The 13839-nt window shown below is 42.3% G+C and overlaps 1 protein-coding gene across 1 annotated transcript in view; it reads left to right on the top strand.

The window, feature by feature from the left end:
- The first annotated feature begins 5458 nt into the window (after positions 1 to 5458).
- Positions 5459 to 13839, top strand: part of ACTR3 (actin related protein 3) — a 32997-nt gene continuing 24616 nt past the window's right edge. Inside the window, exon 1 of the mRNA XM_054830269.1 lies at positions 5459 to 5682. Coding sequence (XP_054686244.1) covers positions 5639 to 5682 — 44 coding nt within the window. The 5' untranslated portion in view covers positions 5459 to 5638. The remainder of the gene's footprint in view (positions 5683 to 13839) is intronic.

Genomic DNA, 13839 nt, shown 5'->3' on the forward strand with positions numbered 1-13839 from the left:
CCCAGGTGTGATGGTGTGGAGCCTATGCAGTATAGATGCAATACAGAGAATCGTATCCTGTTTTGCTGTTGTAGGACCCCTGCTGCCATCATTCTGTTAATTCACTTACAGAAGCTTTATGAAGGAACAAGACATATTTGTTAGGAGGAAGCACAGAATAGCAGCATAAACAATTTTGAATGGAAAAGCGAGCTGTAAATAGGAATGCAGCATTTCCCTGGACAGCATGACTTTTGCAGATTTTGCCTCTGTCCAGAACATCAAGTTCCTATTTAAGTCATCGCATTTTCAGTCAAACTCTTCCTTTATATTTTCTGGGTTTATCTTTTGACACACATTTTGTTGTTATTCCTAGCAAATATAATGGGCAATAGTGGTGTTATCATCATAATAGTCCAAGGATACAAATAACCCCCAGTTTATAAGTTTCTCTCTCTCCTCACATACTTTGTTTCAGTGTACAAAGAATCATAGTTGGGTTTTCCCCATTTTGTTATTTAAGAAAAAATATGGTTGGACTAATTATATTTTGAAAGTTAATGGTTTTAGTTGATCTAAGTGAGAACTCTTGGAGAGCAGCCACATCAAATGAGATCCTGGTAATTTGCCATGACTTCACCATGCGCAGCTCCATGAAATTACATGCCTCCCATATGGCTGTTGCTATAGCTATGCCAAAATCAACCAATAACACTGTAATTTTGCTTGTGGCCCTTCCTGAAAGAAATCTACATATGTCTTATATCAGGGTAGATAAATGTTTTCTTGTTTAGCACTCTGTAGTATTCCACCAATTATTGGTAAAACTTACCTATATTAAAATACTTAGAACATGATGGATAAATTATTAAGCAATGTACTTTATAATACTTACAATAAAGTGAATATTATCTAATGGATAATCTAGACCTGATTTTCCTTGGCTGTTTCTCTAGCTTTTATTGTCAGCTTTCCCTGGGTTTAAGGGATAATCAGTGTGATGTACTAAATATTAACCTGCCTTTTAAATTCAGTTTATACCAATCGAAATGGCAACATGCTGACCTGGGCAAGATCAGATTCTTAGTCCTCCTGGCATTTCCAAAACCCCTTCACCCCTGCAACTTTTACTTCCTTTTGTTTCTTCTTGTTCCTTGCACTTCAGGGTGCTTCCCTGGCCTCCATTTATATATGTGGATTCACAGAGTTGTTCTTTCTGCATGCTCAAGGGCAGGCCATTAACTGCATGAAAACGATGCCGAATGAGCAGGATGCTGAAAAGCTTCCTACGTAGCTTAGCAAGTGATTTGTAATGCTTTGGTCTAGGTTTGTACTTCTTCAGGCTGAAGGACTTGTGAAATTTTAATATGTAGTATTGCCGGAGCTAGTAAATCATCATGGAAAAGTTTGGGGCCCCAAAACTGACTTACATAAAAATTGCAGAAAGTTGTCTGAAAATTCCCTCCATCTGAATCAAACCATTAGACTGCTCCCATGTTTACTTATTGACTAATAGAAATACTTCCCTTCTGAACTTTTATCTTCTCATTCCTTAAGCATTTGTATTCATCTGCATTCTCTTGTTTTATATTTACATTGTAAACTGCCTGGAGGCAGACAGCAACAGAAGGAGGATGATCCGCAATGGTAATTACTTCTGTTATCATGGATATTCAGGAAAAGATCACCTGCAACCCAACTGTGCTTATAAAAGCTGGACTGTGATGCATCAGAGAATGACGATACTGCTGGATTATGTCTGCTGTGTAGGATGGTACCAAATAAATGCAATTTGGGGTTTTATTCACTCCCATTCCACTGCTAAGATTGAGAACATACTAAGACATTGCCTCTACACATTAAAAATTTGATTTCTGGTATGCCCTGAAACAGTGCAAAGCTTTGCATAAGTTTGGAACTGACTTCTGGCCAAATGAGGATGAAAAGACATAGAAAATCTCACCATGAAAACAGACAGGAGGCTTTTCCTACTGCTCCTGTACTGAAGAAATAAGTAAGGGTTGGAAAACATTTCAATGCAAGAAAGTTTTGAAATATATCAGTCAGCACTGCAATCCTGCTGGATCTAGCTGAATTTTAGCTTTATAAGCTCAATTTTGTAATTTGAGCACAAGACTTCTATGCTAAAAATATCCACCAAGATAATGTGGATGCCAATGCATGAAACTACAAAGGGTCTATAAAGGAAGCAGCGTTGAAATTTAGATTGATCTGTTTGAATTTTGATGAGTAATATGCCAAACCTGTGTTTATGGTACAACAACGTGAGATAATATTGCTTAAAGAGAAATCTCGCACCTTTATTTTATTGGACTGGGGCCTGGGTCCACAGCCACCTGAAGAATTGCATCTGGCAAGACTAATAAAATGAAACGTGAGATCTCATGGCCAGGGAGTTTAGTCTTTCAACTCCTTCCCTTGCAAAACTGATTGACTTGGCACCTTGATATTGAGAGAAATCCTATGCTTTTTGGTTCTTACATGTAAATTCCACTGTAATTCAATAAAACAAAATGCACCAGCACTGCTCTTTTTCAGTGATGTCATTCTTAATGTAGACTCAGGAAGAACACAAAGTGATAGAAGAGATCGCGATGGAGTTACTTAAAAGATTTGTTTCACTTTCCATATGAATTGCAGTATTTTTTTTTTCCTGCTCAGTGTCCTACCATTTTGCAGAAAACACTTGTACTCACAAGGAGGAAAAAAATAAATCTAGCTATGGGATATTTTCTGTAGAGTGCATGACAGTAAGTGCTTGTGGGTGTGATTTAATGTTTTATAGTGAAATGATGCTTCTGTTAGCAAAAAGTCATCAGCATACTTTTACAGCAGTTCTACTCTCTGTCTTTTGACTTTGCTATTAAAGCTTAGCTAGACTAATCAGGAGCGTTATTTGGAAATATTAGGTAATAAAGAACAGTCAGCTATGGTACACTAATACTGCGCTGTACAAAACTCACTGCAGCTGGGCATACTAACTCGGTCGTGCTGATCCCCTCTGTGCCGGCTCTACCAGCTGTATAGCCAGGACAAGACCTGCAGCTCCAGGCTTTTTGCATGCCACAGGGTTTTTGGCCCTTGTCTCATGCTTCTCTGGGGGGTGTTACTTGAACTCCCGCAACTGGCGTGCTAAGCCGGTCTCTTGTTCCAGGACTCCATCTGCCAGATGCAGCAGTTGAACCTGCTGCATGTATAACCCTGAATACCAGGTAATAAAACCAAGAGGAAAGTGAAAAGTCCACACGGTACTTTATACACTAGCTGTATTTGTTTTAGATAAATACGTACCTATGCACACACACAGAGGCATGTGCATTAAAAAATAGGCTATTTGCACTTTCTCTGAAAAGCTTTCAGAGATATTCATCTTTCATATTCTAGTACAGCATAGCTCACAGGCTACACAATATCCTGCAGAAATCCCTTTCTGTATCTATAAACTGTCTCATAATGTTCTATTCATAATTTGCTTTGACATTATAATAAAAATGTTAATATTCTCAATACCTCCTTTCCTTGCTTATGTTCCTCAGGAAGATCTGGCAGCCCACAGAAGCCAGATGGTGGCTTTGAACTTCACAAGTGAACTGTCTAGCTGCTGCTACAAAAAGGGATGGTTTTGCTCCCTCCTATCTCAACCTGAAGGGCATGCACCTAGCCCTTCTGTTCCACTGACTCTTGTCTAACCCTACAGTGAGCTCAGGGGATAAGCCTATTAATTAGAGACGGCTTAAACTCAGTGAGAGGACCAATGCTTGAACAAGGAAGCAAGACCACTGTGAGGACACCTTGACAGCTAGTGGCTCCCTGAGGAACATAGAGCCACCAGCAGTAACACAGCCAGCAGGGCTGGGGACCCACCATGTCCCACAGTATATGGTTGAGGTGAGGTGGGCAGACCCAAAGATAGTGGCCAGGCTCAACCAACAGTCCAGATTGTCAGACAAGTTCATGGTGGTGAAACAGGTCTGAGGTGTAGCCAGGATGTCAGTCTGCAGACCAGGACTAGGGCCAGTGATGCAACCAGGGAGGCCCATAGGGCCAAGGCAGGTCTAATACCAAGCCAGAAAGCAAGGCTAGGACAACACACACCTACAGCAGAGCTCAGACACAACTGAAGGTCCAAGACTGAGCTTGAATGAGTCTCTGTGCCCTCCGGCAGGGAGCATGAGGTGGAGGCAGGAGGTGAGGCTGATTAGAGCCATTAAGGCCCATTAGTACACGCTGAGCCCTGAGAATTACTCCTTTTGATGGACTACCAAATTTGTTCTCAGCATGACAGATATCCGATTTCGCAGTGACCTCACATCCTTGCATTGTCAATGTGGTAGCAGCAGGCAAAGGACTGAAAATACTTGAAAGCCCCAATACCAGAACTGTTAAAACATTGAAATACTTTGAAAACAAACAAAAAATAGTCTGTGACTGCAGTCCTGGGCCAGACCAGGTGGATATGGCAGTCTGTCCTTCAAACCCGGAAGGGCTGTGAAAGGTGGAAAGAGAGAGAAAGAAAAGAGCGAGCCCTCGAACAGATTTTTTTGCTTCGTCCACCTCAGTGCCAGACCCCTAACAGTGTGTGTGCTTGCCCCCTTTGGGACCAAATATCCTTCAAAAGGAGGATGGTGGCCTATGGCTAAACCCAAGAAGCAATGGACGCCGCTGACCCGGTCGGCGAGTGTGCTGGGAGGGCCAATCGGGGCATGGCCACACTTGTTTGCTCTGCTACATGGGAGCGTGGCACAGAGATGGCAGCATCGGCAGCGTACTGGTGGGTGGTGGATCAGGCTGGTGGGTGTGGGAGCCGACATTGCTGGGAGTCTGGGAAATGCTGCTTGCTTGGCTGGCCTGGCAGTGCCATGCCACCCTGCCGCAGGTTTTTAAAGGACAAGGACAATGAGGTGTGGGTTTGGTGCTCCTGTGGAGGTCTGTGGGTGAGAGGGGTGTGAGGGTTTCCCTTGAAGATGACTGAAGGGAATTGGGTTTTCATGGAGGCTGTGCTGCCCGGGGCTGGTGCTGCAGAGATTTGGTACCTTCCCCTTGGTGTTTTATTCACCAGCCCAACTAGTGCCTGCAAGGCTACCAAGCACCGTGAGGAGCTTTGCCTCCTGTGTTTGCTCTTTGCTGATGCCTCTTCTGAGGAGAACTTTCAGCCCCTCAGTGGTACAACCTGCAGGAAATCGTCCCGTCGTCATTTTCAGCACCCCCCTCACCCCACACAACCCCTCACCCCACACAACCCCTCACCCCACACAACCCCTCACCCCGTCTTCTCTCAGGTTTTCAGCATTAAAATACCACTTCAGCCGGCCTCGTTTGCTCGCCGCCCTTGATGAGGCCGGCGGCTGCCGGTGCGGGAGTTGGGTACGAACCCTCCCGCCCGCTCCACTTCGCACCGCCTCGCAGGGGCGAAGCCGCGAGATCGGGCGTCATCGAAAGCTGGGGTTGTCGCGCCCGCCCTTGCCGCCGCACGCAGGGAGAGGCGGGTCAGCCATCTTGGGCTCGCCGGGCCGTGCCTGCGAGCGGGCGGGGGAGGGAGCGCCCGCCTTGCGGAAGTGCCCTCACTCCCCGCCGCTGAGCCCAGCCGGAGCGCGTCCAGGGCTGCCCGCCGTTCCCAGCACCGCCGCTACCGAGGAGCATGGCAGGGCGGCTACCGGCCTGTGTGGTGGACTGCGGCACGGGGTGAGCGACGGCCGGGGCGGCTGCTGACAGCTTGGTGCTGCCCGGGGCGGGGCCGGGCGGGTTCCGCTGCCGCAGATGGCGGCGGGGGTCGCGCTGCCTGCGGCGGGGCTGGGCCGGGCAGCCACGCCCGTGGTACCGCGGTGCCGGTAGCGGGAGTGCCGGGCTGGGGGGAGCAGCCGGCTGCCTTTCTTTCCTCTCCCCTCGCTCTTTCCGTCGGGCCCTTCGCGGCCGCCCGGCGGGGAGGGGTGTCCCGGCGCGGCCCCGCTCCCCCGCCGTCAGTCCGCGCCTCCGGCAGCCGGGTCGCACCGGGGCCGCACCGGTCGCTCCCCCCGCCCGTCCCCTCGCCCCCGCGGAGCCCTCGGGCAGGCCGGGGCCGCTCGGAGCAGCAGCCTCCGGCTCCTCGGCCGGTGCCTGCCGCGGTGCGGGGACCCTGTGCAGCTGCCGGAGCCGGGGGTGGCGGGCGGGGAAAACGCTCCTGTGCCTGCCGTGTGCGGCTCGTGCGGGTGCCTGAAATGCCCTCGCTTAGAGGAGTCACGGGTGCCGTCTGGGGGGCTCTTATGTTTTTGGTTTTTTTTTTTTTTTTAATAAGTGGATAATGTCATTTATTCTGTGTTAGTTCTCTGTGTGGAAGAACCCCTCCCCCTCCAGTGAGCAAGCGCAGAGGAACTTCCTTAGTTTTGTCAAAGCCTCTTCCTGCTTTCGGGCTTTTATACCTTATAAGGCAGTTTTCAGTGTCAAACCTGAACCAAATCCGTTTTAGAAACTCTTCTTTTTATTTAGCAGCTACGAGATGATGAAGAGAATGCGGTGCCAGTGAGATGTAGCATAAAAAGTCGTTCGGGAGAAGGCCCTCGGGATTCAGACTCCCTTTTCCGCCGTGGCATGGCTCCTGGAGGCTTTGGGTTGGGGAGCCAGCCCTTGGAGGTGGCTGTAGGAAGCCAACCTGGAAGGGTTACGTGGTGCCGCTCATAGGAGTGCGCTCAGGAAGTTAACGCTGCTCTGTGACCTGCAGTCTGCAGGGTGGTTTTAAAGATGAAATACTTAATTTCAGGCGTTATGTGCTGGGCTTTTACTGGAAAGGAAAGTATTGGTGTATTTTCAAGGCTCTTCCTCTTTGGTTAGCACTGATGGCATGGTGATTTTTTAACTCGTCTTTTTGTTTCACTTCTCATCTATCTTGCTAAAACAATAAATTTCTTAGTGACTGCAGTATTTGTACAAATATTTACAGTACTCTGAAAAGGCACGTTCTTTTGAAATCCAGGCACTTGTTTTTTTTGAAAGCACACGCTCATCTTGCGTTCATGCGATCTATTGGGTGTAGAGCATTAATAAATTGGCCTTTAAGAAGAGCAGGCGTATATGCGTCTTAATGTCTGCATGTTGTATGAAGAAGTCACGCTTGTCATTAGAGCAAGAACTCAACCCTTGAGTTTTGCAAGGTGAAGAAGGGTTGGCACAGTGGGAATGAGAGCGTGTAGCTGAATGTAATGGAAGTATATGTGAGTTAACATGATGTGTATATGCACTGTTTATCTTTCAGAACAAAAGATCTGTAATGTACTCTGCCACGTGCCACTAGAGGCTTTTTCCTATCCCACATGTTTGTGCAATGCAGGTAGTCCCATTAAAGGTAGTAATTATGTCTTTATAGGTTTGCAAAATATAGGTTGTGACCACTGGAGTAGAGAGATTCACTTAGAGCTTTCAGTGCTACCAAGCAGGAATAGCATGCTAGCATATAGCTGCGTAAAAAATGACTTTGTCTTTTTAATGTGAGAGGTATACCGAGGGACCTGAGTATTAAGACAGATGTTCTTGGGGAAGATCTGTAAGTACTCCATTAATCAACTTCAGTGCACAGAGCATACTCTGTAATGTTCTTGTATGTGATGTTCACCAAGCCTCGTTTCTGTTTCATTTATTTATTTCCTCCCAGTCTTCAAAGATCTCTAAAATACTGTTTTATTGTGCACCTGTATTTTGTTTTTAACACAGCACCACCTATTCTGCTCTTCAAGCTTTTTGTTTCTGGTGTACTTGGTAGTCAGAGGTTGTTCTTCCCTGAACTTCTGCTTCAGGAAACTGTGGGCAAAGATTTTTAGCATTGGAAACATTACAGAGCATTGGGGTTGTTGGAATTCATTGATTTCAATAGACAAAGGTAGAAAGTGGTGAATTTACAAAGGAAAAGTCTAATACTTGAGATAAATAAGGAACAGGTGGGTAGCAGTGCAGTGGGATGTGATAACATAATCATGCTCATAGCTTCTTCTTTTTTTCTTTTTTTTTTTTTTTTTAAAATCGTGCAGCCTTCCCAGCGCATCTTGTTTCGTGTGTATAAGTGAGCACACGTCAGCCTTGTGCTCTGCGGATCAGTTGAGGTCTCACCAAGGGTACTGTCTTGTCTACCAAAGTGAAAGAAAGCAGACAAGTTAAAGATAGCCTCTGAAAACAGGAAGAGAAAGAGGTTTTGAAAATACAATCAATGCAGAAAGGTTGAAAGGAGCTGCCTTGTTTAGAACAGGCAGGGCTTTAAAAGTGCACAGATTTCCTAATAAATAGGGTTTTTTTTAGAAAGAGGGGATGATGATTAATTTACAGTCCCAAGGAGAATCTATCTTAATCAGCAAAAGGGCAGATATAGTAGAGGTATTAAGGGTGTCTTCCTACATGTCTTGTGCGTGTAGCCACAGGTTCAGTTTGTTGATCTGAGTGATTTTTTTTTTTTATGTGTTCATTTTTGCCAGCTAAGATTGAGGGGAAGGAGATGGATGAGAAAGGTGGCAAAGTTGTCCTTATCAGCTTCAGCCTCCACAAATTAGACAAATTTCAAGAACTCCTTTCAGAGCATAAAGAGACCAAAGCACAGCAGAGGTTGGGGAGATCATGTGGTCCCTGTCATTTGAAGTTTTAACAGCTTAGTAAAAATTTTTAAGGATCATCCAAGTACATGTCATACAGCTGGAGCTGGCAAATGGGTGAAGTCAGTGACATGGCAAGCAGATTATGGGTGCAGCAAAAATTCTTCTAGTGTTACGTTTGTTATCTTGAAATTTGCATTCTTTGTTTAAGCAAACCTGATATCTAGAAAATAAGGTAATGGATACCTAGTAAGAGCAGGTAAATGCTGTGCATGGGACTTATTTAACGTTGGCGTATCTAAGGATTACACGCATTTTAAAATAAAAATACAAAAAAAGAAAAATAACCTGGAATTATTTCCATAAAGTACACAAACAACACACCAAAGAAAAAAGAAGGCTCTTGTTGGTATTTTAATCTCAGTAGGCTCTTTCACTCTGCTTTTTGGGTATTTGAATAGTTCTTACTGCCTGTTGTACAGGTGAACACGGCACAGCCTGCAAGCCATGATTAAAAGCTCTTCCTACACCTCTTCAGAATTTAGCTTGATTGGGTTGACAAGTAGATTTTAGCTGTGTCGTTCTGTGTAAGTGCTTTTTTTTTTTCCTTAGTATAAACTTGTATAACACTGAATTAGCTCATTTGGGATGGCAGATAATTGCAAGTGTTCAAATTAATGGCTCTTTAGCTGAGCTGAATTAAGTGGCTGTGTAAAACCTACAGCAGTTCCAAAATGAGAACTTAATTTTAACAATGAAAGTGACTTAAAGAAAAGTATTTGTATTTTCTGTACCTAAACTTTCCCTTTTCTGTCGGTGTATCTGCAGTATATGTAGCTGTCAGGTGGATCCATTACCAATCAATACTTGAGTGTCATAGCTGACCAACTTCTCTAATATACCCCAGAGTCTTTTGTCCGTAGGGTCAAAACGTTGTTTAGCCTTCTCTTGAGTAAATTGATTATGTGTTTATGTGAAAAAAAATTAATTCTATTATCTCACATCTTGCTTTCTTATCTGTCCTCTCATATGCCAAGTTAGGCCCCTTTTTCACTTCCCTTACAAAGGTTACAAAAATGAGTGTGTTTGGGGTTTTCTCTTCCTTCTTTCCTGAATACTAGTGGAGAATGAAAGGTTTCAGAATTGACTGGAAAAAGCCCCACTGTTTGTGCTAAGAGCATGAGAGTCCCTCAAAACCTTGCCTCAGTCTCACCTCTGAGCTGAGAGCCTGGAAAATTGAGGCTGCTCAGAATTTCCAAGCTTTCTTGACATGAAGTTGTGAACTATTCTTTGGAATGAGTCACATCTGCAAGAGCTTCTTGGCTGTTCAGTTTCTCTAACAAGTTTTGCTGTAAATGAAGAAAGGATAAACTTGGGCATGTGAAACCTCGGAGAAGCCAAAATCCTGGCCAGTGCTCGGGTGGTGTGCACAGTGGAGTGAGCTTTGCATTGGGGGAGTTTCTCTACAAATCCTACTTCTCTAGTTAATCTTCATGCAATGCCTGTATAGCTTTATGCTCTGAAGTAGAGTGAGGTATTTGAGTTGAGTGTCCTCTGATGTGAGAAGTTATGACAGGATTGTGGTGTTCTTTTTCGCTTTGGGGTTTTGACCGGGTAGTGTAAATGAGTGCAAGATCCATGAAAAGCTAATAATCTTCAATAGAAAGCAGAGATATGTGAGATGAGAAATCCATTGCTATAAAACAAGGTAAGGGGAAGTAACAGCCTGTATTTTGTTTGCTCTGCAACTTTTTTAGTTTCTTATACTGGACCTTGAAATGATTTTTCTTTCCTAACTCATGTTTAGAACATTATTTCCACAAATTTTCAAATCATAACTTCTATTTAGTATAAATATTTCAGCACTGTGTTGTTCTTGCAGTTAATATTTCACTTGGATATCTTGTCACAGCCTTTCATGGGTTCCAGTCTTCATGAAAACGTTCTCTTTTGGGATGAATTTTCTCTGTATTGTGTCATCCCAGAAGTAACTTTTCAGTATGGAAAGCCTGAACAAAATAATTCCTTAATGGAATACGGAAAAAATACTCCTCCAGGATTTTTAGTATCTTTTTCTTGCCAGTAGCTGAAGTGGTTAGGAGGGAGGCGGAAACGCTTAACATGTTAAAAGGGGTTGTGCTAGATTGAGAATTGTGGTTTAATTTTTTTTAATAATTGCAAATAGATTCTGAAGCTCCATGACAACCTGTGATGTCTCTTAAATGAGTCTGATATATCACAGTCCATGCGCTAACACTAAATGCACAGAGCACACAACATAGTTAGGAATAATAGCAATTCACTATAGGAATATTTATATTCCTATACACACATCCATATATATCCATATATACATTGAATTCCATTATAGGAATTTGTTTATATCTTATTTGAATATGTCAGAAGCCATCCAAGATGCACAGCACCTTCCAGTCCTTCTGTTTCTGCTTTTTCTTTTCCCTTGCATCCCACTTAAGCTTGATACATATATATTAAAAAAAAAGGGGTGGGGGAGGGCAGCATTTCTGAGCACCTGTGGGCTGAATCTGTAAAGTTAATGATAAATGAGCCACCTTCTCTTTACGGCAGAGTTCCTACTCGTGTGTATATGGGAAGCTTATGCAGTGATTGAGACCAGAGGATGTCCCTGGTAGCAAGGAAAGGTTTGAGGGAGGGTACGGTTGTGGGGGGGCCAGGGCAGGTTCCCGTCTTGTTTCTTGGTTGTTGTTTATTACCTGGCGTGAACGTTCTGCCCAGAAAGTATGTTGATTGCATGAGTGTGATGTGCATTTGCTCACCTAAATTAGTTAAAAATACAGCTTCTAGGAGTTCAGAAGTACTGTGCTAGTTGCTGAGTAGTCATCAAACCTCTGCATTATTTTATAGGCACATGTAAGAAACTTTGCAGTTGGTTTTCTAGTTCATGCAATTTAAAAGTTTCAACATAATGTTTCAACATTTAGTTTCATCATTGCAGGCTTTCTTTGGGAAATGCAAAAAGGCTTTGACAATTTCAAACAAATGGGTTTTTTACTTTAATTTTGGACAAACGTTTTTCATTTAAAGACTTTAAGGAGAAAAAATTACATTTGAAGATAAAATAACTAAAATAATGTTTTTGTTTGTCCCCAATGAAATGAATGAGTTCTTTTCTACTCTGCTTAGGAAAAGGAATCTTTATTGCTTTAATTTTTAATTTTTGTCTTTTTTTAGTCACTGAACTAAAATATATTTATGTGTGTCAATCTAACAAAAATCGTCTTTGGGTAGATGCTTAAAAATACCAATTTGATTGCAAACTAGTTAGTGTCCATAGCAGATTATTTTAACCATCAAAATGAAGCATCTGCCCTTTCCAAGTACTAGTGCTGATATATTCCTTTTTTTTAAATCAGTTGTCAAAGAGGATTATATCCAAAATTGAAAGTCATCACTTCATCCACTGACTTAATGTAGGGTATAACATAATTAAATTTTTTTTTTTTGTTCTGATCATGAGTTTGCAGTTTTAAGACTAGACATGGAAAAACTCTAGATAAATTTAGATTATTTTTTTCCCTGGGTTTTCTTTTTCTCTTTACTCTCTTGTGGTTATTGCAAGTGTTTGCAGCTGTGGACAGGATGTGTTTTGGCATGCTCAGTCTGTAGAAAGCGAGATGCAGACAGGAGGTTGTCTGTTGATACTGTGATTGTACACTGCTATCAGTGAATGAATTCAAATTTTAATTCTTCAGTTGATGCAGTATCTCTTACCTATTTTTTCAGTATTAGCATTTTATTTGTCATGTCTTGCCTTAGATTTATCATGCTGTTTATGATCTGCAAGAGCTTGCACAATATGACTACTTGCATATTTGCAGTCAGGCTTCAGAATCTCTGTGATCTTACTAAATGTGACCTGCTTTTTATATTAAACAAAATTCAGCTTATTGGGACTTTTTTTTTTCCTAGGAGACAACTGTTTCTAATTGGAAGCTGTCTTTTATTAGAAGCATGGTGTAACATGATAAATATGTGAACTAGTGTTTTAATGCAAGGCTATTCTTGATGGAAAATATTTGGTTACCTACTGAAATGCTGAAGTGGTAACCAGTCTGCTGGGCAGACTGGAAGTGTGCTGAGATGATCTCCTGCAGGGCTTGCTCTCTGCTGCTTCTCTCCTCTCCATGCTCTGTCTATTTGGTTTCATCTTACCTTCTGCTCAGATTGGCATGGTCGGGGTGATAGCGTAGTAGCTGTTGGTTCAAAGCTGGAGCTCTCAAGTGCTGAAATCGTGCAAATAGCAAGCACAAATGCTCAACTTCTTTTTAACGTGGAATAACTTTACAGTTTTAGCCACTGTATCGCATGTGTGTGGAAAAACTTCCAAGTGAAATCAGGTTTATATGGGCTATGGCTCTTTCTGAATCATATGACTCAGATTTTGCCTATTTCATTTTTCAAGTGCAAGATTTTGTTTACTTGGAAATGATGTATTTGTTGATTCAATTGATTTATCCTTGTTTTATCTATTTACAAGTACGTATAGTTAATCTGTTATCTTTTTTTTTTTCTTCCTGATAAATGTCTGTGCAATGTTCAGCTTATTTTGGGCGAATGATGTAGAAAGTTGCCAAATTAATCTCCCCCTCATAAGAAGTAATTTATACTATTAAGTAATTAGTCACACAGACTTCCAAACCTTTGGGGCATTCTTTCCTTGTTATTTGGAAATATCACATGGAGTAGTCAAGCTGTGGAAAATGCTCAGAAGACTTGCATAAAAATGAAATATAAATTTATTAAATCTAGCCGTATAGGTTAGTATTGTGTGGGTATGGTGTAACACAGAGGCACTGTTAAGACACTTGTTAAAATGAATTAGTCCAGAAGTCTCAAAGGAAGCAGTAAGTAAAAAGAGATCATTCTGCTTTTGCCAACACAAACTACTTTCATTATACAAAAATAATATCCAAAGCTGTTTGCTCTTCTTTCTTTGAGGAAAATTTAGTCAAAGGAAAGCTAACTTGATTTTTTTGTGTTAAAGTATATGTCGGTATTCAAATATTGAAGTGGATTATACAAATAAAATTGACTAGGATTACAAATTTAGATGGTAATATCAGAATGCCAGAATTGGATTTTGTTAGTCTTAAACACTTAAATAGGGGCTGCTTTTCAAGCACGCTTTTCATGACTTAATTGTAAGCTAGAATATTTGGTAATAAAGGCATTGTATCTTCCTGTTTACTTTTAGGAGAAGAGAACTTTTCCAGAGTCAAGCTATCAGTGCTGGTTGGTTGGTTTGGTTTTT

Source organism: Grus americana, chromosome 6, assembly GCF_028858705.1.
Source record: "Grus americana isolate bGruAme1 chromosome 6, bGruAme1.mat, whole genome shotgun sequence".
NCBI lineage: Eukaryota > Metazoa > Chordata > Aves > Gruiformes > Gruidae > Grus > Grus americana.